The 25,069-nt window shown below is 42.8% G+C and overlaps 1 protein-coding gene across 1 annotated transcript; it reads left to right on the top strand.

The window, feature by feature from the left end:
* On the top strand, positions 1 to 25,069 carry LOC135233995 (laminin subunit alpha-5-like). The gene is made up of 6 exons (XM_064298061.1): positions 1 to 673; positions 4,379 to 4,531; positions 21,028 to 21,145; positions 23,971 to 24,089; positions 24,548 to 24,718; positions 24,952 to 25,069. The coding sequence occupies exons 1-6, from the start codon at positions 389 to 391 to the stop codon at positions 25,051 to 25,053; spliced, it is 948 nt and encodes a 315-aa protein (XP_064154131.1). The 5' UTR covers positions 1 to 388; the 3' UTR covers positions 25,054 to 25,069.

Genomic DNA, 25,069 nt, shown 5'->3' with positions numbered 1-25,069 from the left:
ACTGTGATCTTTTTTACGGAAGAAAAAGGGGTGAAAGAGTCGGGGGGGAGCTCAAAATTGAACTATCTTTTGATTGGGCTTCCCATTGTGCGAGACGGCGCTACACACGCGCTGAGCTGCACTGCCCCCCAACTGCACTGGCAGAAAGTGAGCTCGAGCGCAGAGGTGCCCGTCCGAAAGAGAGACGGTGATTACAGTCGTACAGTATCATCTCACAATGCTACAGGAAACGCTAAAGGAATAAGATTCACTTCATGTATTTTTTATTTTGTGTGTTTTTGCATTCTCAGATGACCCTGTGCAACACTTTATTTCGCTTGTGTTGAGCTTCTGTAGTTATTCGTTAGTTAGTGTTTTTTCAGTCATTGGACGGACAGCACAGGTGAAGATGGCGAGGGGACCGCTGGTAGGAATAACCTTCCACGCCGGTGACAGTTCTGCGCGCATCGTTTTGTTAGTGTGGTCGCTCGTTTGCGTAGTTTCTGCTCAGGAGCTTCCTACCAGTGGAGTGAACGGATTCAGCTTGCATCCACCGTATTTCAACTTGGCAGAGGGCACAAAAATCACGGCAACTGCAACCTGTGGGGAGGACGAGAATGGGCGTACAATTCAGGACTTATACTGCAAGCTTGTGGGGGGGCCTGTATCGGGAGACCCGAGCCAGACTATTCAGGTAAATATATTATTTTTATTATTATTATTATTATTATTATTATTATTATTACTGTAAACCCACTCCCCAGTAATCTGCTTAATACACTTAGTCTGCTTGTCTTGTATTTTTGGTGCTTGCATGTGACTGGGCTGTTATAGCTAACTTACATCAACTAGTCTGCAATAGTTTTCAAGTTATTTATTAGGTCCAGAAACCTGTTGATATTCACTCAATTGGGACCATAAGTTATACATATTATTTTCAGACCATGCCCAAGTTGCATTTTTAATGCAAATGATAAAATATATGACAATGTATTTTATCATGTTATTTTGTATAGGAGTCTGTTGTTGGACTGTACGGCTTTGGACTGTAAAAATGTGACAAATGTCCTTAAAATATTCCCTGAATATTTGTTTTAAGTTTCCTGGGAACAGTGAGCCTTCAGGTAGACTACCAAAATCCCAGGGCACTCTTGTAACACTGTTCTGAAGTCCTTTTGTTGTTGTTTTAAAATAACGTCCAAGGAACATGATACTGTAACTGTACACCAGACTGATAACTTAGCTAACTTGATATACAGTAGTTAATGTCTGTCTTTGTGCGCAGTGGCTGAAAAGCACCTGTCTCTACTCACCAAAAAGCCACGCTTACATTTTTTGTTGCCATAATATTTTTACCATACAAATGATTAAGATGTAATTCATATAATCTACAATTTCATGGGTGCAAAGATACAAAATATTCTTAATAATTATTGCTGCACACGTTGGTAAGTGTGTTGAAAGGCAAACATTGTTAATTGCAAATGTTAGCTGCCAGCCAAATTTCTTCAGGGATTTTCCTGGAGGAATTTCAAGTATTCCCAGAGAGGCTTTGAAAGGGCTGGGAGTGCCATAAGAAATAGTTAGCTGTGGGTCCTGGAGACCTATGGACCAGAACATCAAAGAATATGCTAATTTAAGGAACCTGCAGTGTGTCCTCCAATCCCCAAGGCTATACTCTAATAAGCACATAACCTCTTCCAAGAGCAGCTTCTGGGATCACTGACACAATAAGTCTTGTCGAAGTTTTACTGAATCACCATTCCCAGGATTGTTCTTATTACCAACATTAAATGTGCTGACGTTTTCTGTCTGATTCCAAGTCGAACTCAAATTAATTTGCCATTACAAATTTGAAGCACTGTAAATTGCTGTACTACTTACTATACAAACCGCCACTACAGATCAGGTCAACCTAATTACAGATCACCAAGGCATTGTACAAAATATTGTACGTTTGTTGCAGTAAGGTCTTTTACCGGTTTTCCTGTCCAGTAATCACAGGGCTTGATTGCGCTTGCAGTGTTGATTCTGTGATGCATTGTGGTCAAAGCACTGTTACATGCAATCAGATGTTAGCAGGGTGGCAGACTGTTGCTTATATGCAGCACATGAAGCACTCCTTTGTTTCTTGTTTCCTTTAAATAAGAAACAGGATTTGAATGAGTTGGCTCAGTAAAAAAACATTCCATTTTATTCCATTCCATTGCTACAGCACAACAGTATAACAAGTAGTCATATGCCTGGTTAAGGTTTGCTGAATTTGGTCATAAATATGTGTGCCTAATTTTCACAGATTCTGAAGAAAGAAAGATTATTATAATACAGCGCAAGTCCTGGGATCTGCTCAAACCACTGTGCCTTCTATAGATGTTTTGAATGAGCGGTTCAAGCTGCGTGATGGATTATTTTAATATATCACTGTCTCCGCTCTAACTCCTTCAGTATCCGGTGGTGCTAATCCCATTTTCTGGCTGAGGCATAAATGTGTTTTTAGTAATTAAAAACAGTTGGGGAGAAGTGTGGAGACAATTTCCTATTCTGTGCAATTTTCTCTGACGTTCCTACACACTGTATGGAAAACTTCCTAGTCCTGGTCCTGGGAATCTACTGAATATCCTGGTGTCCAATCAGACAGAAATTCTATTTCATTTAATAAGGAATTTCCAGTGCAGCCTCTCTAGATTCTTTTGTAAGAGACACTACAACAAAAATATATTTATGGCTGGACCGCAACAGCGGGGCCAGCCCTAGAAACGCGAATGTCTGTGACTGAGTGACTGAGTGACTGAGTGAGTTATGAAGTTACACCATTGGTTGGCCGGATCACGTGTGTTAGGTCCAGCCATATACTAGGTTTTGACCTGGTCTTGTTTCTTGATTAACTTGTCTGTGTGCTAATGACTGTTCATCATTGCAGCTGGTGGTCCATGGGTGCCTGGTGTGTTGTTGGGAGCTCATTCAACAGTAAATCATAGAATCCTAGCCAACTTAAACTCACATTTCCCCTGTCAGAACAAAGCTAATTTTTTGGCTCAAAGCCAAGATTTTCCAGGCTTTTCAGTCATAGTATAGCTGTCATATAGTCCTGGCTTGAGCAAACTAGCTAGTTGTTGCAGGGATGTTGTGCATTTGTGTTTAAAAACACAAATGCACAACACTCATCCAATAAAAATCGTATTTTCTTTTTCTTTGGGTAAAATTTAATTCATGGGTTCAATTGGCACAACAAGATGGTGGAGTTACTAGATATGAGCTTCTAGATATTGATTAGATATTGATAGAGTTATTAAATATTGATTGAACCTTACAACCAAGAAATTGCAGGCTCAACCTGAGCTTTGTTAGTCACTAATTATGACAGAGTTGCAAAAGTTTAGCTGTATTAACTATTAAGAGTCACAAAGGAATAAAACCAAGCTGAAGTAGTCTACATTTATTTATGTTATACCTTTATGTTTTTGCACACAGTGGCTAGCTGATAAATGAAAGGGGAAAAACAATGAAAAATGTATTAACATTTCAATACATGAGCTCAGCTTGAGTGAAACTCAACATAATCAGCAGATCTCATGGGCCAGTAAAAAGAACTGGCTCTGCTATTAAAATATTCTTTCTACATTGCATATATGGTTACTTAAAGTGCTGCAACCATTTTTTATAACTGAATTTATGGGAACAAATGTGATACTGGGAAGTATAATGTTCAAGCATTCCACAGCCATCCAGCTGGACCTATGGCATTAGATTCAGGGTCTGGATTCATACTCTGACCACTAAACAGTATGACAATCAGCTGTCTGACTTCCATTTGCACATAAAACATGTTGTTCTTGTTCTTGGAATACCGTTGTGAACAACTGAGAAAAGGGCTTATTGGCTGACCACCCTGCTAACAATGGAAAGTAAGGGAAAGGTCAAGGGTTTTTTTAAGGTTCCAAGTTCTCTACAAGGGCCATTCACAGGAAGCTTTCAATCTGCTGTGGCAGCAGTGAACCTCAAGAGAAATAGATAGAGAGAGGGCGAAAGAGGGGGAGAGGACACGTCAGTCACCCCTGAACTTTGTGGCTTGAAAAGGAGATTATGTTTCCCTTTCAACCCATTCAATTTGTTTAAGTTGAGCTTGATAACAAGACTGGTAAAAGAAAAAGGTCTTAGCAACCAACAATATGATGTTTTTCCTAAAAGTCTTTCCCAGCTTTTTGTGTTCAATCAGTCATATTGTATTGGGAGCAGCACAGATAGGTGAAGTCGTTGTTAAATAGCACAGTAGAGTTTGCTTTCCCAGAAAAACGTCCTTAAAAACATTGTTAGAGTAACTGTATTCCTGAGACACAATGTGAAGCAGTGAGGTTCGCGTGATGCAAGCTGACTTGTCTTTTCTTTTCGTTCGTCTCAGGGCCAGTACTGTGACACCTGCACCATGGGTGACAGCAACAGGGCGCACCCCATCACCAACGCCATCGATGGGACAGAGCGGTGGTGGCAGAGCCCGCCCCTCTCCCGCAGCGTGGGGTACAATGAGGTCAACGTCACCCTAGATTTAGGGCAGGTCAGTTCTTCGATCGCCATCTTTATGTCTCTCTGGTGGCACTGTGTTCTGTATGTTACTGATCTCATACAAGCAGTAGATGTGTAATTGAATCATACGTTGATTCAGTTGTGATCATTTGGCTCTGTGTGAAATCTGAGGGCTTATGGTTCCAGGTGTAACTGAGATCCAGTGATACATGTAGAATGGCATTAGAGTATGAACAATTCTTTTTTTTTTTCATTGAAAGACATTTTCAACTTTTTCTCTAAGTGGGTATGCTGAATATATGATTTATGTCTTTGCGCATATACCTGCTAGTTGGAATCAATGTTGTCATCACTGCTATTTGCTGCATTTGGTTTTCTGTGTCATCCTCAAGCTTTGGATATCTTGAATAGCAGTTACACCCAGAGCAGGTTGTAAAGAGTCAGCACAGCCTTGTCTGGGAACATTGTAAAGTTGCAAGTTATAAGTTAGCAGTTAATTTTTTTCCCGTTTACTGATGGACTTGAAGGTATGTATAAACTGAGGCCTTGCAGAGTGCATTCCTTTGAGTTCAAATGAGTAACTATTCACAATCCTTTTAGCTCATCTCAGCCCATTTTGCCCCTGGCTCTTGCCTGGACAGCTTCACTTGTTTAAACAGAACACACCATGACATATAGAATTTCTGACCCGCCTCCATGGTCCCCGTTATACATAAAGGCATAGTAAATACAATCATTTGTCAAGGCAGGGAAGAGGGAAGGGAGAGGGAAGAGAAGAGAGAAAAGGAGAAGGGAGAGGGGGAGAGGCAGGGAGAGGGGGATAGGAGGATAGGCTGCATGTTATTGAGTGATTTACATGGAATAAAAGACTTTTCATTGTTTGGAACAGTCACCCAGGCATTAATAATCCTACAGGAACTGGGACCACCTGTACAGGAAGAATGGTCTCTGAGGTGGAATCTTTAGTTTCTTTGCATCTGTGTATGTTGTGCTGACTTGCATAAAAAAACACATTGAAAAACCTTTGAATTGTGTTTGATGTCAAAGTCTCTCTCCCACTAGAAAAGAATGCATGTTAAACCTAAACCAAGATGTGTGGCTCGACAGACAGGAGAAATCTGTCTGCTGCCAGAATAGACTCACTCTCAGCCATAGTGTACAAAAGCATCGCCACTTCTCCATCGAAAAAATTACTGTCTGTTGTTGGAGGCCAGATACAATTAAATTGACAATAAATTATGGTGTGCTATTCTAACCAGAAGTGCAGCTTTGGCTCAGTTCTTGCAGATCAGACTGGATAATTTATTTGAATAATAACTTGCTCAGGCTGTGTGTCTGTGTCAGTCTGACACATTTTCCTTGACTGTCCAGTGTCCCTGCTGTTCAGTGTTTAGCATTCTTTTTTTTTTCAGTTTGTGATATTGCATTGAATTAAGGGTGTTTTTTTGCATTTTCAAATTGCAATGGAGATGCAGTCACTTTGTTATTCTTAGCCTGTGTGTCCACACTCCTTTTGCTAGATTTTCCCTCTTGTGAATCTTATCACATCTTGTTCCATCTGAGATGTGCTGTTCATGTGACCCAGGTCTGGTTTTGTTCTGTTTTTCACTGGTCTGTTGCTGTTCTCCACAGTGCACAATTTTCCTAGCCCTGCACAGTAGCTCCCTCTCTTCAATGTGCTTAGAGGGCTGTGACCTGCTTCATGCTGTTCTCTGAGGGTCAATAATGGCATCTTGTTAAAAAACAATAATGGGGGCTATCATGAAGGACTCAGCGGGGAACGGAGCTAGGACTCTGTAGGGGCTGCCGCATTGTGACATTGTGGAGTAGCCCCCCCTCGTGTTACCTTGTTAACTCTTAACGTACAAGAGGTCCCTTTTTTTCAAAAACAATTTTTCCTTTTAACATTTTCCCTTTGTGCCAATATCAAGGTAGTGGAGAGAGGAATGAGGGAGGCTGAGAAGGGGGGAGTGGGTGGAGAGCTGAGTGGAGGTGGAAAGCAGGAGGGAGTGGGGTCTGCTTGACCTACGCCTGAACACACACACACACATGCTCCCCCCACCCCCCACACACATGCACACACACACACACACACCCAGTGAGAAAGAGACTGGAATGTTAGTTAACCCGATCCCTGTCTCAACCTGCTGGGGGACCATACCTAAATTACCCCTTTACCTCCCAAGTTCCTCCCCTTTCAGTTCCTCGTTATGCTGTATAAATGACCCGGGACACCACACTGAGAGACTGTGCCTCAGAAGCCATTTCAAGGAACTTTGGGCATTCCAACGGTTAACTTTTAACTCTGACCGCCCCACAGACGTCCCTGGCTCCCATTTTTCACTCAGGCATATCAGTGGTCTCATTTTCAAAATGCGCACCTGTTAGGTGGAAGGGTAAACAAGGGAAAAAAGGGAAAAAAGGGTAATACTGGGCACCCACCATGCTGTTGTCATGAAGAAATGCAAATGTTTATGTTCGTTTTCAGGAGTCCATTACTCAAATGAATGAGTTTACTCTAATATATGACGCACTGCTGCTGAAGAATGCACCTTTCCTGTGCTATTTTGCCCCAGTGTGTGCTGCTTATTCTACTCTGGAACAGTGTACAATTTGTCAAGATGAAAGAAGTTTTGGTTCTTTGGTCTTGACATAAGCCAGTCCCTCTGGGAACATGAAAAGGTTTAAAGATTTTTAAGAGCCTAATTGAAGGAAATTAAATCCTTTCTCCCTGGAGGTTCTCAAAAGAGTTATTTTAAACTTGGCCTTTTTGCAGTTCCTCAGTAAGAAATGTTATCAATAGGTAGAAGGGAATTAATTTGCGGTGTGAAAAAGCTGTTGTACATTTAATCCTGGGTTTTTATTAAAGATGCATGACAAAGGACGTACATTAAAATACTTATTGTGAAACCATACACTTCACCATTCTTCTGTTTAGTAATGAACAGTATATTCACAATATATGACTGTAATACAAAGCTGTTTTAAATGGATGAAGCAGAATATTCAAATTATGCAAAAATTCATCCTCTGTGTTTGATCATCTTAAGAGGTATTTCATGTTATGCCACACCTAAGGGGTCATGCAGAGTGCTTACATAATTATTGAGGGTTTTTATTACATTACATTTATTTGGCAGCCGGTTTTATCCAAAGCGACGTACAATAAGTGCAGACCGAAGGTCATTGGAACAACTACAAAAAAACCGGTCCAATAAGGTACAATACTCATCATGTAACAGTTATTCACAGCCATGAACACATTAAGTCCAGTTCATGTTCTCTCTCTCTCTTCACATTTCTGTAAAAATGTAGAGTCATGGTTACTACAATCTCCTGAGACCATATTTCCCTCCAAAAAGCAACGCATCATAAAAATTTCAAATTTATTATTATTTTTTTTTTGGAAAATACAAAACTGCTTTTGCTTGAATCGTGCATCAGTTGTGCACAACATCAGTTCAGCCACAGGACCATATTTCCTTACAGAAAATATTATGGGTAAATAATAAAATAACTTGGACCAAAATAAAAGTGCCCTTAGCATAATGCTTAAACACTGTAAGGAACTGTGACTTCCAGCAATTGATAGCTTTTTTTATTACAAGCTATGTGTCTGTATAAGTTGTAGCTGCTTTAGAAGCAATTTCCCATTTGATGGAGATATGTATGCTCCAGCCAGCTCACGTGATCTAAAGTGGGTTGGCATGTGTGCAGGGTTGCTGGCTGTGCTTATGCAAGGCACTGTGCACTGTGACTGTCTGCCTCGTCACTAAGTCTGAAGGTGGCACAGCAGCCCTGCAGCTTCTATGCTGGAGTCAGTTCAATGTCGGAATTCAATGTATGAAGCATGCATGGAAAATAACTTGATGAGTATAGTAAGGTCTAGTAGAGCGGAAACATGAAAAGCAATTTGGAATATAATTTACAGCCCCCCACATACACACAGGCATTAAGCACACGTGCACACACACACACACAGACATGTCCCTCTCCACTCTGCTTTCTCTAGTCTCTACCCAACTGACATGCCTATTCTATATCTTGTGATTCCTACTGGCTTTTGAGCCATATATATATGCAGGAGCACCCTGCGGTGGGGTTTGATTAACCACCGCCTCAAAGTGTAAAATAGCTGACACACTGCTCAGCTTTTCTGTGTGGTCGTAATTCATTTTAAAGCACTGCTTGAGGTTGCCCATGGCTCACTGGATGTGGAAGCAGGGACGCCATCTGGGGCAATGAGTTTGTCATGTGAAAGAGCGTGTTTCTAGTAAACTGGGCAAAGAGATTAATTTCCGTCATGATATTTTTTTCTTTTGTTTTTTGGAGAGGGTAATTCCAGGATGCGGGTGATTGACATGTTATATACTGCATGTATGCACAGGTTTAGGATTCAGTCTGAGTGACCTGCATGCCTTAGCAGGCAATCTGAACAATCTATGCATTGTCTGGTGTACATTCCTCATCATCTCCCCTCAGATCAGGATGGTATGCAGCCATCAGTCTCAGACTGTGGTGCCCCCCGCCCCCAAAAATGGCCCACAAAGCTCTCACAGAGAGACAGAGAGAGTGAGGGAGAGAGAGGAGAGAGAGAAGTGTAGTGATTACCTCATTAATTTCCTCACTTTCTTTGTACTCAGTCCTCTCTACTCACTCTACCTCATCCCCCCCTCTCTATTGTCTCTATACCCCAAATCTTTCTGTGTGCTCTGGCTCATCTCTCAACCTCATTCCTCTATTCTCACTCATCCTTCTCATTCTCTCTCTTTGGCTAACTCAGTCCACTCCCTCCATTGCTGTGTATATCAGTGTTTGGGACTGTAGCTGTCCTGTCACTGCACCCCCCCCCCCCCCCTGACTCATTCATGGTGTTTACTGAGCAGGAAAATGGGGGCTGGCTGGAGAGCGGGTGCCGCAATACAAACTGACCTTAATAGGAGAGAAGCATGGAAAATGGGGGTGGGGGGGGGGGGAGGTGAAGGGCTTCCTATTTAACTGGACCAGGAAAGAGAAACCACATAAGCTACTTATATTATAAGGGGAGGAAGAGGAGGAGCTAGAGAGAGAGTTAGGAAGCAGGAACAATCCAGCTTGAGTTGAACTGAGATGTTTGGATGTTCCGCAATCAAAAACAGGGAGAGTTACTGTCAGGTTTGACACATGTGCTTAAGCGAGCTGGTCCCTGTTTCTCCCACGGGAAAAATCAGTCACATATAGTCCTATTTCAGCTGGCCTTCGTTTCTATTTCTGTTCAGTTTTTGTAAATTTCTGTCTATTCGCTTCTACTTGGAATGTAGAAGCTGTTGTGGGTGAGAGCTCCACTGTATGTCACCTGTGTCTGCCCAGTAAAGCTTTAATATTGGGTAGGATATGTACATAAGGCAGAACTCCCCATCCAAGTATTTATTCTGTGGCTGTGGTGTGAACCCTCTGCCTCCCTACCTCTCTTGAGAGGAGGGGAGAACCAACAATGGGCAAAATAAAGACCGGAACAGCAGGGATTTTAACCCCTCACACTCCCCCCTCCTTCTCCACCCTTAGAGCTATAGGTCACAAAATCTGTCATGTTGTAAGTTCTTGCTGACTGCCTTACCACAGCCCTCTGAATCTCTCCCTTCCCCCTCCTGCTGTCTCTCCTTTCTCTCCTCCTCCCATGGGACTCCCATTTAAACGCGGAACACATACATCTACTTTGATGAGTCGCTCACTGCTGAAGTCCTCTCCAGGGCATGGGCTGGTGCTAAAGGGGGGGGGGGGGGTGGTGACAGAGAGAGAGGGAGAAAAGAAGGGAATAACCCAGCTAAGAAAGTGTGAAATATGAGCATTGCAGTTATGGCTGAAGTAAAACCATGTAATAATTTGCATGTGGGCGCACATGCATTTGAACAGTCGCATGTGAGGAATGTTTAAGGAACAGGTAGCTAAAGTCTTTCCAGGCCTGCTCATGTCACAGTCATCCTCTTCTCCCTTCACTGGCGTGTTAAAGCTCCAATCAGGTTTAAAACCTTGGTGCCAGCCTACAGGGCAGCCAGTGAAACAGCTCCACCATAGCTGTAATCTCCATAGCTGGCTCGGTCTCTCCTTTCCTCAACCTTGAGGTGACTGGCTATCCCCTCCCTGCATGGTCACCTTTCCTAGCCAAACCCTTTCTGTACTGGCCCCTCAGTGTTGGAACAAACTTCCCATGGTGGTCAGGAAAACAGAATCATTGGCCATCTTCCAATGCCCCCTGAAGACTCACCTCTTCAGTCTGTATCTTGGTTCCCCACTGATCCCTATACTTGCTGGTCTAGGAATATTCTTAACTAGTTCACTATTTCTCATGTTAATTCACTGTTGTAATAAATTCTGAATAAGATCATGTGCTAAATGAATGTGATGTAATAATGGCTTTGTTTTGCTTAGGGAAATTATATGTTGTTCGTTTCCATGTATTATAGAAAAAAATCATAGACTTAATGGTACATTGGTGTAGTGGTAACACCAATGGAGGGCTGCAGGTTCTAAATCCTGAGTAGAACCAAGGCATTACACACCTGGGTCTCAGCGAATAAAGAATCCAGCTGTTTAAATGTTTTGCTGAATGTGGAAGGTGGAAAAGTATAAGCAACTTTTGCCTGCGGTAAAGGCTTTTGCTGATTAAATGAGTAAGCTAATCTAACAGAATGTCTTGTGTGATTTACTACCTATAAACAAGAGCACTGCCCCTGTGGGAGAGGAGGATGTAACAGGATAATGGATGTTTTAATAATTACATATTGAATAATTACACTCTTACAGTACAAAACCTATCCAAGGAGGTATTCCTGACATCCTTTAGAGTTCCAGGACTCCGTACTTTGCCTATACAATCAGCAAGACAGTACCCAAATTTAATTTATTAAAAAACGGTAACATGCTATGGCTAACATGCTATTCTTAGGATATGGTTAGAGGTTCGGTTAGAAGCTGGGATAAGGAGAATTAGTTAGAAATAAACAATGGTAATATCTGTCTAATGGCTTGTGTTAAACGATGGAAGATGACCACTATATTACTATTGCCAATCATTAATTTATTGTGGCATATGAGTCTGCATTTTCTTCACAATGTGAATGGCAGGACTCCATAGGCAGCCATTTTGATTTTCTGTTCGCTTCACACCCGATCACTTTCATTATGTCTCCTACTGATGAATCCTTTTTGAATGTGGCTGACCCGTAAGAGTTTCTCATTATTACGGGATCTCATGTGTGCCGCTTAAGCCACAAGTGAGTGTAAAGGTCACATTGACCATTGTTACTACGGCTTTAGGACCTGGCCTTAACCTACACCCTTAAACATTTGTGCACCTTTTTCTTTTCGTTTTTTCAGTTCCCGTCATGAAATGTCATTTTTTTCTTCTGTCTTTTTTTTAATGGAGCCCTCTGGGTCGTTTGGAGTTTCCTCCACTCCTGTGTAAATACTGGGCCCGCACATCAATTGCATTTTTTTTTAATGTGGGCGCCGCAGCCCTGCCTGAGAGTTTAAGGAAACTATAAAATGGTCTGAACTTTGGAAACTGAAGGAGGAGTGGGCTTAGGAAGTGGGAGTTGGAGGGGCTGGGCTAAATGCAGGAGAACCTGCTTCAGATGCTTGTTGCGGCACGCTTGAAAGTCCTTTCTTCAGGAGCTTGTCAGATTGCTTACCATAAGGAATGAGAGGAGAAGCAGGCCTTTTGTGTGCGAGTGGGTGTCTGTGTCCTCAACTCCCTGACTTTGCAAACAAACCCACTGCTCCTAATCTTACCATTGTGATTATGATAACATTTTACAGGAGGTGACAATTCCTGTAGATAGGAAAACCTGGGGCAAATGCATGCTTTCATGTGCAGGAAGCCAGGCTGCGGCACTATCTCGTTTACCTTGGGAAAGGAATGAGATTACAGGGTTGGTGTGGAAATGTCCTGCTGTAGTTTGGTTGTGAAATGCAGCGGTGGGTGCCCCTTGCTCTTGGTCCCCAGAAGATGTTTTGGATTCCCATGGTCTTTGACCACTGAAAGGTAGCTGGGTGGTGAGCAGTGCTTACGTATTTGCCTGAAAGAAAATTGCGTGTACTGTGTAAATTCAGAAATGGGGCTGAGATTTTCCATTTTTAAGGTGAACCGATCTGTTATACCATTTAGCCCTCATGAAGAACAAGTGCCATGTGTCCATGTTGACTGAAAAAGAAATGGGGATTATCAGGTTTTCCTAAGGCTCTGTGCACTGTTGCCAAGGGAAAACCAAGACTTTGCAACAGATGTCATTTTTAGCTTTACCAGTTCTGCTAAGAATAGTATAATGCAAATCTGTTCCATCTTCAACAAAGAACCTATTCTGCTCAGAGGGAGAGCGGCAGAAAATAGGCCTTAAAGTTTTACATTGTTGGTCGATTTTATAGCCCACTTGTAAATGCAACAGTGCCCGGTCAAGCATAGCTCAGTTCTCTCACACGACGAGCGCAAGATTTTAAATCCGCCAGTTAACGCTGTGCTCCTTCCGCAGTTGGACGAGGCTGTTTTTGTGTGCTTGAGGATTTTTCCAGAATGAAACACTTAGCGGAGGCCACACCGGCTCCTACTCCTGCTTGGGAGAGAGAAAAAAATAAACAGGAAAGGAAACAGAGCAGACCATCCTTGCTAATGTGAAGGCAAATATTTGTTTTCAGCAGGTCACCTAAAGCTGTTGTTTGAGCAAAGGCTTTCATGGTGTCTGCGGCGCTCAGTGAGCTGATTTCATAATTTCCTCTCAGGGGCAGCAGGTTTATCAGTTAGGCCCTTTGGTGGCACCGAGACTCAGTCTGTCCTTTGCACAGGACATCTGCCCCGCTCTGTGGTGGGTTCACAGGGCGGGAGACATGGGGGGGCGCTGGGGGAGGTAGGGGAGGAGGTGGGGGTCAGAGGGGCCGTCTGTCCTGATCCCTGACTCTGGGTGGGAGCTCCCCACGGTGGGTTGACACACGGGCGCATGTGACCAAAGATGTCCGCCGAAAGATTAACAGTCTTTGGATTGCTCCGGCTGTGTCTGAGTGGTGGTGGAGGGGGACCACCTAAGCCTCTCCCCGTTAGGCTTCCTTTGGCCTTAGATAAATAGATGGTCTTGAGACACATGCTGCAGGCAGATGGAAGAAAGCAAACACTGCGGTTCTGAGGGCTGTAAAAATCGTAAGGCAAACTTGTAAGGGATTTTGTGGCCGTGATTTTTAGGGCAGAGGGCACAGTCTTATCATTGAGGTCAAGGCCCTGTTATTCGCAACTACACATAAAATGTGAAAAAATTATAATGTTCAGTTATCTTGTTTAAGTCCATTCAAGTTTCAATAAAGGCTAATACTTCTCATGTAACTGTTCTGTTTTTTGGTAAAATTGGAATGCACAGGTTATATTTCTATGAAGCAAAATCTATTTTTTGATATTTTGGTGTATATTTATTCCTGACGTGAACCATTAACTTCTGGTCATGAGGCCAAAGTAAATACACGGCTGTCAGTCTCAGGAGACCAGCCAACACATAGTTGGTTATGAAATGGTTTCCTCTACACAGGGGTTATGGTTTCAGTGCAGGATGTGTACAAATGGAGATATCCAAGTATCCAATGCTAATAGTTCAGCAATCTTCACAGATAAAAGTCAATACGTGCAGTCATGAAACCACTCTGTGCTGAAGGGTTGCTTGTTTCGTTTAACCTTGTTTTAATTGAATGGCTGAAGGAAACTTCTTAAGAATGTTACGGCTATGTTTGTATATAATTACAGCAAAGTGCAGTGAGCACTATCTGCTGCTGGGAATTTCACAGAAGTTCCCATTCTGTTTTTGCCAAATGGAATATTTCTGTGATCTGTGGGACTGGATTGTGTACGTGACCATAAAACCGTCAGTTTCCATACAGAGGGAACGTGCTTCAGACCCCAGAAGAGCTTGTGGTGTGGAACTGGGAGTGAGAGAGAGCAGACAGAGAGTAGGCATTAGACACAGTACATTCCCCCATTTTCATCTTCTTTCCCTTCCTGGAAGAAGACCTTGGGGAAGATGCATGGCCCATTCACAGCTGGTCTGAGCTCACATATACTCTGTACTCCTGTTCACATTAAGGGCATCAGAGAGACCACGCTTTAGGGACCAATTAAAGGAGAGAAACTTTGCCTGGAATAGCTACTGACTTTGTGTTTCCAGGCGTACAGGCAGAGATTTACTATGATCTCCTGTGCTTGTGTCCAGAGGTTCTCACAGAGCTTAAATAAATGTTCATGGATCTTTTCATAAATAACATTGATGTGTCATAAATCGTCAAATATACAGTTCTCATTCACCTAGTTGGTGTTTATTTATTATTTTATAAAATAATGCATTTGTGGCTCCTTCCGTGAGACTTAAGAGACGTTGTGGTTTTAAAACTGTCAGAACTGATTGTAGTTAGGCAGTGGGAAAATAACAGGGTCCGCTCTGTGAAGGTGCGTTGTATGGCAGTGCCGTGCGGGTGAGAGGGTGGGTAATGGGCATTTGGGTCTGCTGTTCACACCTGCTCTGGGTGTCGGCTCAGCTTTTGACGGCGCCTCCCCATGAAAAACGCGGCTTTGCCACAAGGCTCCCAGTGTTCAGAGGCAGCCCGGACGCTAATTACAGGTCTTCCATAAGCGCTGATTATAACAGACTGCCGCAAACAGATGCACTGCAGAAAGGGGGGAGGAGGGGGGTGGATTTAGGAATTCCAGGCAGAATTACCATGTCTGAAAAAGTTCCCATCACCTGAGAGAGGGTCTGATGTTCACACTGGTCCCATCTCCGCTCCCTGTGAACTCCTCCCTCCCAGTTCTGCTTTTTGATTTAATGACAAGCCCCTGCTTGTGCCCCCGGATTAAAAGGGGGGAAAAAACGGTTAGGTTTGCACAGTTTGCTCCGTGATTTTGCAATAGCATGTGGTTTTTAATGCTTTAATCCATTACTTTTTTAATTAAAAAAAGGGGGGTCCCGTCTGGGAAGATGTTTTACTTTGAAAATTAATTAGCTGTTTCCTGCAAAAAAAAAATGAAGCGGGAGTTTTGGTTTCCAGACTGCAGCACTTGAGTCTGGGCTAATTAGATATCCCTGACTGCACATCTTATCTCACTGCTATCCCAGCTGCTACAGGGGCCTCCTCCGACAGCAGCATTATCTTCTGCTGTAGCTCAAGCTGGCCCTGCCAGTGACTGCAGAAAGCTTTCCAGAGGCCTTGAGTTTAAAAAAACTAAACACAGAGACCATGAAGATGCAACATTGCCTCCCTGAAGTGTGTTAACGAGGAGACTAATGAAAATGCCCGTGTGTGTATGTGTGTGTGTGTGTGTGTGTGTGCGTTTCTGTTTCTGTAGGCTCAGGATTAAGTCTGCTTTCCTATGTCTGTGTGATGCCTCAGGAGGGTGGTACAAACTCACACACGCACACACACACACACACACACACACACACACACACGCAAATACTTAGAACTCTGTCTCCATTTCTCTGACTTTCTCTCACTCTCTCTCTCTCTTTCTTTCTCATGTAAGCACTTGAATGCTCATGTTCACAATATCAACTAAAATGAACCAAAAATCAAAAAACAAATGTGACATTAATGTAACTTAAGGCAAGAATCTTTGGTCACTCGGCTCAAGGTCATGATTGAGGCATGCCCACATATGCATAAGCATACAGACAGCAATAGTACCTATTATTTCTCTGTGCTTGATGCAATGATATCCTGCATCCTTGGACCTTCAGATCACCTTTCCAAATCCAGATCCATGCCATGTGCCACCTCAAAGCATAGTCTATTTTTATGATACGAGATATAATTTTCTCCCACCTGTTCTTTTGGCCTTTATTGTTCAAGACCTGGCTCACTAGTAAAGTGATGCTTTTTTATGTCTTCACGTGGCAAAAGGGGATGGATGTTTTCTTATATATTTTCAAGGTTAACTTTTATGACCAAGTGAACATGTTGATGCTTGGAAATGTGTCTCTGGGTATTTTACTGTTGTTTGCTCAAGTCCGCAAGCTTAAAAATATCTACATGTCTTTCTCATGTGAATCACTCAGTCAGTGCATATCACTGTTAACACGCAATATATTAGGAGCTGGTTGTGTGGATAACGTGGATGATTCACTGAAGAAGGAGGAATTGCAAAAATACAACCATATATAATGCTGCACCAAGAATGTTACACAATTAAACATTTATATGGAATCTAGTGAGCTCTAATTATTTATCTTAGCATTTATTCTGCTTGGGGTTTCAACTTTCAAAGGCATTTTGTAGCTGTAAATATTTGTCATCAAAATAGGTGAAAATATTTGGGTGGGCAAAGCTGCGGATGCTCTCTCTCATGAGACGTGTGTGAGGTGGTTGCAGGTGGAGATTTCAGAGAGTTATTTTAGTGTTAGGCTACTGCGGGAGCTGTCTTTGATAATGCAACAATGGTGTGCACAATGGCTCGGAGGAGCATTCCTGGACTCTGGAGCGAACGGTGCCCACTAGAAGAGCCGCAGAGCTATCCCAAGAATGGCTGTGCTCTGTGACCTTGTAGGCTGCCCCCTGGACACCGTCACCCAGCGGCAGTGAGAGCTTATTCATTCCTGGATGGCATCATTCCCACGGGGGCCAACAACTGGGCCTGTGGCTGCGCTGGGCCCAGGATGCGGGGCCAGCGGGCGGATGTTACAGACATGTGCGCTGCCGCCCAGCTCCCCACTGGGAACGACTGTACTGATGGCCGCAGCTGGGGCGTCTCCCCTTTCAGCCTGGCTGTTTCTCTCTCTCTCTCTCTCTCTCTCACAAGCGGCTCATTATTCCTCAGCCCAGTCTCCAGTGAGACCCGGTGCTACACTGGCCTCATAGCTCCGCCCATCTGCAGAGAGCCCCCCGGGGCCGCCCCAGGCACCTCAGGATTAGCCGGGACGTCCTCTGAGAGATCCCAGAGTGGGGTAGATTTGTGCGGAAACTGCAGTGTGACCACCTCCCCCTCCATCCCCCTCCATCCCCCCCCCACCCCCGCCTTCCCGAGAATTCTTCAGATGGGGTGCTGTCCAGGCATGTTTTACTTCCATTTGTCATCATACCAGTGGTTCCAGAATTTTTATGTGCCTGCGTGCATGCGTGCATACGTACATGCGTGCATGCGTGCACATGTTCTCGTATGTTGTGTGCATTTGCCCAATTCATGAACCCCTGGATGTGTTTATTGATCGGTCTGAATCTTGCGCTGAGTAATAGTTCGCTTTTCTTTTGGAAAAATGTAATACAAATATTTCCCACCTCCAATGGCCGTACGACCGTACAACATGGAATGTGGGTATGGTGCTGTCTGATTCTGTTAAAGAATACAGCTGCTAGCTTCCACATATCTATCCCATTACATTAGTGCCCACTGAGAGGTAGATGACACACTGAGTGCTGAATACTGTCTCATTCCAGCGCCCTGTCCTGCTGAACGGGGTGTACGTATGCAGGAGTTTCCTCCTCTCTGGAATGTTTCGTTTATGGTCCATAGTTCAAATGCTCCGTCCGTGTCTTGAGGCTGTTTTCTTTATCAGGATTACCTCTGGAAAGAATGTAGTGGAAAAGCAAAGTGTAAGTTTGATCATTAACCTCACAGAACAACTAACTAGAGCAGTCATCCATGAAATTACTCACAAAGCATCCAGCCATGCCAAAGAGATGAAGTTATATGATCATTTCCTTATTTTGTCTGAAATAGTAATAATAATAATAATAATAATAATAATAATAATAATAATCAGAGTTGAGATGTGTCCCTCAAAAAGTAATTTGATCTTAGACAAAAAAGGAATGAGATCAATACAAAAGTACAGTTTCATGGTTTTATTGCAGAAGCTGTTACATTCCAAATCTAAGACTACAGTGTTCTCACAATAATAACGTTTCATATAGAACTAATATTCTAAACTTCTGGCTACAGATCACAGAGTCGACTGATGGATGAATTGCCTCGTGTCCCATGTTCCCAAAGTGGCTTAAATAAAGATTTAACCAATCTGTCAAATCTGATATCAAGGAGAGAAGCTACCCTCAGCTGAAGTTGGAATGCAATAGTTACTATTTGTAGGCATAACATTTTCCTACTCATGCTCTTTGACTTTTTTGGCTCAAGTTTTGAGCATACTTATGGGGGAGTGTTTTTTTAAGGAGGACAAGGACTTGCTGCATTGCTGATTAGGTGATACGGATTCCTGAAAATAATCATACTATTCTCGTCTTCTTTACCCATCTGCTTCATCTACTTTTTTTTCATAGGAGAGCAGACAGTCTTTTGTACTTTTATAATGTATTTAGACATAAGCCGAGAGAGAACGGAGCACAGAAAAGGCCATGGCATTGGATGTGATCGAAACCCCGAGTCAACCCCCCGACGGGCTGCACCACACATCTATCCCAATAGCATTTTTTAAAATAGATTTTTCCTTTACTTCTGTAAAAAAAAAAAAGTTGATTTATTGTATTCTGAATTCATGTTATTTCTCAATTGAATTCAACCTGCCTGCAGTCTATATCCTGGGGACATTTGTTAGCGGTTTTGTATGATCTTTGCCACATTGTGAAAAGGAAACATTTTTCACACAGTTGGGAAACCGGAGTTTCAATTACCGATTCAGCTTTTGGAAATGACGTTCTTCCTGTTTTTTTGTGTTTGATCTGTTGCGCCTCGTTCGTTTGTGACCGCTTCTCTTCTGGGTCCCCCGCAGCCCATGACCCGGTCATGCGGCGGCTGGAGTGTTATCTACTGGAGCGGGACTCTGCCGAAACTGAGGGCTCAGGAAGAGGAAGGGGACGAGCGGGGGGGGGGGGGCCCGGTCCGGAACGTTCCGCAGGGCCACGCTGTGCTCCGCTCGCTGGCCGTTCCACGCCCTCACTGAGCATGTGCCGGCTGTCTCGCTCTGAAAACACTTGCTCTGATTGATAGGCTCGGTCCGTTCAGCCGGCTTGACCTTTAAGCAGCGGCAACCATAAATAGTAGGGTGAGGCTGAAATGGAGGTTTTTTTTGTTGTTTTTTTATTTACAGCTGTGCCGTCTCCTGTCTGGGTGTCAACGGGTCCGTTGTCCAAGCCACTCAGAGGCTGCTCAGGCTGCAGTGCCTCTTGAGTCATTTGGAGGATGTGAGGGCAGTTAGAAGTGAAGAAGGACAGGAAATAAGGAGTGATTAACTGAAATAGTTCTTAGACTGGGAGAGTAGTGATGGAAATTCTGTACCAGTATATCAGTTTATTAGAAACCTATGTCAAATATGAACTGTAAAGCCTATGTAAAATGGTTTGGAGGGCTGTGCAGTTGCTACAAAGTTTATTTCACTGGGTGGTTTGTTTTTTTATGTTTTTTTTTGGTCTGGGCACACCCCTTTTAACATGCACATAAATGTATTTCAACACACAAGCAGACACACACAAATGAAAGCCCTCACGGTTTGAAAAGGTATGATCTTTGAAGTGGGGGGAAAGTCAAAACCCACCAATCAACAGGCGTCTTGTTGATGGGGAGAGAATGGCATTCTGTGTTGAAAAGGCTTCATTCACATCCCTTCATATACACTGACACAGGTGTCTTTGTCTGCAACTGCAGGGAATTCATCCAAAAAAAAAATTTATGTGGCATTCTAAAAACGTTGTTAAGATGTAAGCACCAGCTCATAGGCTCCTTTTTCCAGAAGGGAATTGCATGGTTATTATCGCTCTGTACTCTGTAATGAATGCATTTGTGTTGAAATATATATACCGCAGAGCATGGATAGCTTTTGTAGTGGCCTCGTGGTATTCTGTATAATTCTGTTTAAAAATACTTTTTAAAAATACTTGCTTTAAAGGCTATTGTGTCCTAATTTTTCAAGCCTTATTGTTAATGCAAATTGTTATTTGCACTTTTAATTTATTTGTATTGTGTGGGTGTGTGTGTGTGTGTAAAAAGGAGAGAAAGAGGGAGACCCATTTTCTTTCTTAAATGACGAATAAAAACATTTAAACTGGCCATTTTAATGTTCTCTAACACCATTCTAAAAGATCTTCTACCATACATAATTGTACCATGAGCAATTCTTCTTGACATAACTGAATATATTCAAAGGAGACGAGATAGCAGCAGGAATGTGAGCTGTACACACTTGGCGGCATGTCAACAGGCGACTGTGTCCTGAGTGTAGGCAGCTGGAGAGACTTCAGGCCAGAGCCCAAGGCCTCCTGCCTAACCTACTGATCAGGCTATGTTGGGCCCTCAGAAGAAATTCATTTGGAGAAATTAAGAAATGATTGTACCAAACGTGTCCACTTGTGTCACATAATCAGTTTAATTAAGCTACCATGGGAAGACCTCCTTTAGTCCCTGTTTACAGCATGAAACTATTTTAAGAATGATTTGTTTCATTGCAGAGATGCTAGTAGTACAGAAATGACAGCTTATTCAGTGGTGAAAATGGAAGTGACATTTTATCTAGTACAGTACAGTACAGTGCATTTTAATGGTAGTTTGTTTTTGTTTTCTTCTTGTTTGTTTCCTATTAGCTCTTCCACGTGGCCTACGTCCTCATCAAGTTTGCGAATTCCCCCAGACCTGACCTGTGGGTGCTGGAGCGGTCTATCGACTTTGGGGAAACCTATCAGCCCTGGCAGTTTTTTGCCTGTGAGTATCAGTCTGCTAATCAGTCTGGCGGGAGCATGGTGAAGATGGGGATGATTATGAAAAAGATTATGATGATGGTTGTGATGGAAATTGTGATGACGACGATCCAAAAGCTAAGTTTAAAAATTCATATGGATGTGCATTCAGAAAATATGTGATTCACTATGCCTATGCCCAAACGTAATCCTAAATTTATATTGCATTTTACGTACTATAATGTTGTGCCTTTTTGTGCTTATTCTAGTGTACTGTATTTACATACATTATCCTACATAGATAGAAATGCATTATTCATCCATTTGTACAAAAGAAAAAAAAATTTAGGCAGAAATTATTAAAAAGTGTAGAATGTACAGTATATCCACTATGAAGAAGGTAGCAGAGAAAGAGAGTGATACCATGGAAACCAGAGGCGTATCCTTGTTCTGTCCCTTTAGAGCTTAAACACAGAGTCCTTTTGTTTTTTGCTGCCAGATGAGACTGTCATACACAGTAGGGGGAGGCTGAGTCCAGGAATAGCTCAATGAGAGCAAGCCACAGCAGTGCAAGTGCTGATTACTTTATTTTCATTAACAGATCTGCCACTGTCAACTTTGGAAACATAGTACACACTTACAATTGCTTAGCAGTTTGCCCTAAACACATAGCATCATGTCTGAGGAAAAATTCTCTGGGAAAAAAAAAACTTTTGGTTTGATGGCACGACAGAGAACCTGAGATCTAATGGGAATTTATATCCACCACCAGGAACACACTGTTAATATCTGTAAAGTGCTTTTCATCGCTTGTGTCTGTGCTTCGACGTTTTGCATGTGTGAATGTGCAGAGCTGAGGGTCTAGAGCAGCATATCTTGCTGGCAGCAGCAGCTGTCAGTTCAGGTGGGAGACTGCGACATTCCGTTCATTGCTGCCAGCCCACCTCGGCAGCAGCGTGCAGGCCCCGGCTAGATAAGGGTCTCCACAGAATTCCAGTAACCTCGCTGGGGGACGAGATGTGCTCTCTAGGAGCGGGACCCACTGAGGAAAGCAGCTCGTACGAGCGCTCCTGTGCTAAAAACTAACTCTGTTTTTGAAAAACAAGTTTGCTTAATGCATTCTTACATTAAGTCTGTTGTTATCTGATACATGGAGATATGTGGCAGTGGAACAATGCACACAATGCCCCTTTTCAAGGGCACTGACACCGTACCAGGCTAGATCATCCGTGCAGAAATCGCTTCCAGACAGACATTTAAAAAACCTGTTTCTCCCAAATCAGCCAGATTGTCCTTACAAGGCAAATGGAAACAGCACATATAAAATGAGTGAAGTGAAAGGGGGTGACCTCCTGGAGTCTCACTGCTGTCTCATCTGCTGACTTTACAGGAACAACAGAATCAGTGAAAAACAGATGTGCTGTTTATACTGTGCGAGTGGTTGTGAGGTTTGAGGAAACTGCATATGATTTTAATTTAGTTAGAAAGAGTGAGGCGGGTTGAGTCAGCTGGGGGTGAGTCATTCTGTTTTAGAAGGTTCAGTAGAAGGCGCAATTTCCACTGAGCCACAGTTTGTGGTCAAGCAGGGGATTAAAGTTTGCAAAGCTGTTCTGCTCTCTCCGACAAGGCAAATCCCTGTTGTGCTGCTGTTTTTGTTCTTCCTCCAATAAGAGATTTCCAGGTCATCTGATTTTCTGTGTAGCCCTTATTTGGATAAATAGTAGGTACATAAGTAACATAATCATAGTCATCTGTCCCTCTTTCATCAATTATTTCATTTTAATTTACCTTTTCACCAGCCAAACTGTTAGCAAAGCTGTACAGAGGCTGGGTAGCTTTTTTGTGATTCTCTCTGCTTAATGATTAAGTATGCCACCTGAAATATTTTGTTACATAAATAAAATTGGCCACATTATCATAATACATTTTCCTTGCTGATTGGCTTTTTCATGAATATGTAAACCTTCTTGCAGTTTGTATCTGTGCTAAAGGCACTATGGCAGAGGTATTGGCCCATATGGCCAGACAAGTATCAGTTATCAGCACCAGCATATTGTGCATCCCTACCAATTTCACATGAACGTTACTTACCTCTGGCACTTTCTAGGTTTCATGTCTTTGGGGTGCAGGGTGAGGGGACGTTATTAGCCTGCTTAATAGGCACAGATCCTCAGTTAATGAGGAGGGTAAATGCCAAACCTGCCTCCCCAAATTTGTCTTGGCTTGTTGCTTCTGCGGTTCCACGGAATGGCAGTAATGAGCATATTGGATGATGTATAATATGAACCCTCTCCCCAGGTGGTACTTGCAGTCCGGTCTGTTAGTAATTGGGCAGTGATGCAATTTTTGTTGTATGGGACTGTATGTAAGAAAGGCTGTAATTACATTACATTACATGTAATTCCTACACTGATAACCAGATATAGATGTAAATGCCCTCATATTAACGCTAACAGGCTGAATTCTAACCTCATATTCACTGTTTCATTTCGAATCCTGTGTGCAGGAGTGCAGAGCCAAAGCAACAAAAGTTGTGTAACTGTCCAAATACCCACCCACTGCACTGTTACTGTATATATGTGTAACTACTCTTGAGCATAGACGGTACAGTGATTGCTCCCTGTAGAAGTGCTCGCCTGTCTAGAGATCTGGGTGACCCTGTTCATTGAAAGCATGTGAGAACCATGCTAGAATTAGTGTGTAGCTTCTAAGGGTCCAAATCATATTGGAAAGTTTGCACCTCACATTGTAAGTGGTGAATTCTGAACGTACTCTTACTCGTGAAACATGAGTCTACATTAAATCTTGCTATGGCTGTAACTTGTCAAATTGTCTTTTGTATTGTGCCAGCATCAAAAAGAGACTGCATTGAACGCTTTGGCCAAAGCACAATTGAGCGTATCAACAAAGACAATGATGTCATCTGCACAACAGAGTATTCCCGCATTGTTCCCCTGGAAAACGGAGAGGTAAGCGGACAACCACAGACAGAAGTGTTTCTTTTTTGTATGTGTTATTTGTTCCTCACAAATTAGAAAAATAAAAAATAAAAAATATTGCAAAATATATCCTTTAATTCTTGTTTCCTGGAAATGTCCCAGTAGTGTTGGTATGGCATGTGATGTAAAAGCAGATCATCTGTACCACAAGAGTCCGAACTATCATTAAGTGGGGGGAATGCTTGCAATGTTAGTTGAATGTGCAATGTATTGTTCACCACTCTCCATTTGATAATAACAGAGAGAAAAGTGAGTGTGGTCAAGCAGCTCTATAGAAGAAACCGTTCATAAAATTTTCAAAATTGCATGATTTATGATGATTGTCTTATTCTCTTGTTGCTCTTTTTGTGTATTTCGCACTTATATGCATTTGTGCACCCCTGTGTATGTGTGTGTGTGTGTGTGTGTGTGTGTGCTTTTGTGTACAGATTGTAGTTTCCCTGGTGAACGGGCGTCCAGGAGCCATGAATTTCTCCTATTCCCCCGTGCTGAGGGACTTCACCAAGGCCACTAACATCCGCCTGCGTTTCCTTCGCACCAACACCCTGCTGGGTCACCTGATGGGCAAAGCACTCAGAGACCCCACAGTCACGCGCAGGGTGAGCTTCTGCTTACACACGGCATTTGAGTGCATTTCTGTGACTACACGACCAGTCACCTAATTGTTCATTGTGCCCACTTGCAGTAGCATTTTTTGTGATGCATGCTCAGTTGTCACAAGGTTGAGCATCATCTTGTCTGGGACCTTTTAGTGGGGGTGGCTCAGGTTTTCATATATTATACCAGCATTCTCTTTAAATGTTATTATTTCTTTCTTTTTTCTCATTTGCAGTATTACTACAGCATCAAGGACATCAGCATTGGTGGACGGTGTGTGTGCAATGGACACGCTGAGGCCTGCAATGCTAAGGATCCCAATGACCCTTACAAGTGAGACCCAACACACCTTT

This window comes from Anguilla rostrata, chromosome 11, assembly GCF_018555375.3.
Source record: "Anguilla rostrata isolate EN2019 chromosome 11, ASM1855537v3, whole genome shotgun sequence".
Taxonomy (NCBI): Eukaryota; Metazoa; Chordata; class Actinopteri; order Anguilliformes; family Anguillidae; genus Anguilla; species Anguilla rostrata.
This window is presented reverse-complemented; position numbering and strand designations above follow the sequence as displayed.

Excerpts from the sequence above, each read along its gene's own strand:
- LOC135233995 (XM_064298061.1), top strand. The coding sequence starts at position 389 with ATGGCGAGGGGACCGCTGGTAGGAATAACCTTCCACGCCGGTGACAGT. Across the intron at positions 674-4,378 it reads ACCCGAGCCAGACTATTCAG|GGCCAGTACTGTGACACCTG; the intron begins GTAAATATATTA and ends CGTTCGTCTCAG. Across the intron at positions 21,146-23,970 it reads GCCCTGGCAGTTTTTTGCCT|CATCAAAAAGAGACTGCATT; the intron begins GTGAGTATCAGT and ends GTATTGTGCCAG.